The following is a 2,720-nucleotide window of genomic DNA, read 5'->3' on the forward strand; positions in this document are numbered from 1 at the left end:
ACAAGAAGGGTGATGCTGACAGCAGCAGCAGTATCAGCAGTTCTGTGTGGGTGCGTGTACCACTACTGATTGTGGTTACACTGGCCTGTATTCTTGTGTGCTGATTGTGGTGTGACTCAGGTCATCCTTTGTTTTCTTTTCCTTTTTTTTGCATACATCCCTACAGTCTAACTAATCTTCCACCTGTTGGGCTTTTCTTCTTTTTTTTTGTTTCTTAATGTTAATGTGTTTTGTTTGTGTTTTTACTCTCTGTGTGTTTATCCTATAATAATTATTATTGCTACTCCATTGTATGTGTGTGTATGTTCTTGGAGACTCTCTGTGTGTGCCTGGGCTTGCACTGTAATGATGATGATCTGCTTTTTGTAGTGTGAAAAAGAAGTAATAATAACAGATTAATTTATATTTATAATTGCATATATGCACACATATAGACTTACACCCATAGTTGGTGTATATTTCTGTTTCTTTGTTTTGTTTCCATTTTGTTTGATGGGCGTTGTGTGTTTTGACCTGAACGTTTTTTGTGTTTTGCTTTTTAAGGAGTGAAAGAATAATAACAGATTCACAAATGCATTCATAATTGCGTTTTTACTCCATCCTAACAACAGATTAGTTTTTTTTATGTTTGCTGGCTCCTCTGGGCGTGTTATTAATTTGTTTTTTTTTTGTTTTCGTTTTAACTTTTTTTTGTTGTGCAGCTTTATTGGGCTCTTTTTTGTTTCTGCTCGTTACCTTGTCTTGTGTTTTTTATGTGTTATTGTTTTTCCTTTGTGTCCGTTGTTCCTTCTTTTTGTGTGTGTTTGTACTTTATTCTTTTTTTTCTTCTCTTTATCTCCTTGTTTTCTTTTTTCTCAAGTTTGGGTGCATTGAACGCTACAAGTAACTGTTTTCCGTGTTGCTGATGGGCCGACTGTTGTATTTTATGGCTTTGCTTCTGAGTGTTGCCTGCGTATATGTGGCGTCTGGAACCACCCCACCAGAAGAACTTCAACCTAGAGATTCTGAAGATAATGCTGATAACTGCAATCTTGAATTACGTGGTTCTACTAATTCTCGTTGCCCTACTAAATCAAAAGAAGCTGCTGCTGCTCCTTCTCTTGCTGCTGGTCCTGCTGGTCCCCCAGGTCAACAAGATATTCCGGGTAAAGGTTCTTCTGCATCCATTTCTTCTGGTAGTGGTATTCAGGATGTAGAACAGCAAAAGGGCCAAGAGGGTTTAAATGGCCATAACTCTGAGAAAAGTGTCAGCAGCGGTACAACAACTGATCTTGCCATGCCAAATCAGGGAGGTGTTCAATCACAAAAAGACACTGAGGAAGAAGATACAAAACTTAAGAATGCTGCCAAAGAGAAAGATGCTCTTTCAGATGACGATAAAGGAGACGCCGAGAAAAATGATTCTCAAAGTAATGCAAGCAGTACTACACATACTACAGGGAAACCAACTGAATCTTCACAATCAGAAGAACCTGCAGCAGCCACACCCCAAAATACAGATGATACTCCTTCTGGCAGTTCAACTGTGGATAATCCAGTGGGTTCAGATGCTGCAAACAATGTGAGTATCGCTGCCACTTCAGGGAGTGAGGGTGTGTCAACAAGTACCCAAGAAGGTGCAGGAAATACAGATACAACCACCACCACCACAACAACAACAACAACACTTCCGCCTGAACTCACAAACAACAAGAAGGGTGATGCAGACAGCAGCAGCAGTATCAGCAGTTCTGTGTGGGTGCGTGTACCACTACTGATTGTGGTTACAATGGCCTGTATTCTTGTGTACTGATTGTGGTGGTTGTGATGGTGTGACTCAGGTCATCCTTTGTTTTCTTTTCTTCTTTTTTGCATGCATCCACACTACAGTCTAACTAATCTTTCACCTGTTGGGATTTCTCTTCTTTTTTTTTGTTTCTTAATGTTAATGTGTGTTTTGTGTGTTTGTTGCTCTCTGTGTGTTTATCCTATAATAATTATTATTGCTACTCCATTGTGTGTGTTCTTGGAAACTCTCTGTGTGTGCACCTGGGCTTTGCACTGTAATGATGATAATGATAATGAACTGCTTTTTGCAGTGGGAAAAGGAAATCATAATAACAGATGATTTTATATTTATAATTGCGTATATACACACATATAGACTTATACCCATAGTTGGTGTATTTCTGTGTTTTCTGTGTAAATTGGGCTAATGGTTAATATGTTTTTTTTTGCTGTTGTGGTTTGCTGGTGCGTTGTGTGCTTTGCCCTGCAGTATTTTGTTGATCTTCTTTGTGCTGAGTAAGGTAAAAGAGTAACAGATACATCTATGATCATGATTGCGTATAACCTGCCAAGCGAATCCAGAGAAACGTATTTGTATGTTTTCTGGTTCTTCTCATTGTGCTTTTGGAATCTTTTCTTTCCATTTGTTTATTGGGTGTTTCTGCTTAATAATGGGTACTGTTTGTTATTTTCTTTTAATTAGATTCCTTCTAGGTGTTTTTTCTGGATTTGTCATTGATTACCTATTTCTTTAATTCTTATTTGTTTTTGTTTTGACTATCTCTCTTTGTCTTCTTATTTCTCTAGAAGAGTGAACTCAGAGAGTATTGTTAATTATTGTAAGAATGACGGTACACCGTGTGTTGTTTTTTCTTGCTTTGCTTTTGAGTGTTGAGTGTCTCTGTATGGCAGCTGCAGAGTCTCAACCTGGGCCTCAGGATGGTTCCCCTTGC

The 2,720-nt window shown here is 38.4% G+C and overlaps 1 protein-coding gene across 1 annotated transcript; it reads left to right on the plus strand.

Annotated features, from left to right (window-relative positions):
* Positions 1 to 925: 925 nt before the first annotated feature.
* Positions 926 to 1,792, plus strand: TM35_000103150 (uncharacterized protein; the record flags this gene model as incomplete). The annotated part of the gene is made up of 1 exon (XM_029024806.1): positions 926 to 1,792. One exon carries the CDS (start codon positions 926 to 928, stop codon positions 1,790 to 1,792), a length of 867 nt encoding a protein of 288 aa, XP_028884113.1.
* Between the last annotated feature and the right edge of the window lie 928 nt (positions 1,793 to 2,720).

Source organism: Trypanosoma theileri (genome assembly GCF_002087225.1).
Source record: "Trypanosoma theileri isolate Edinburgh chromosome Unknown TM35_Tth_10_V1, whole genome shotgun sequence".
NCBI lineage: Eukaryota > Euglenozoa > Kinetoplastea > Trypanosomatida > Trypanosomatidae > Trypanosoma > Trypanosoma theileri.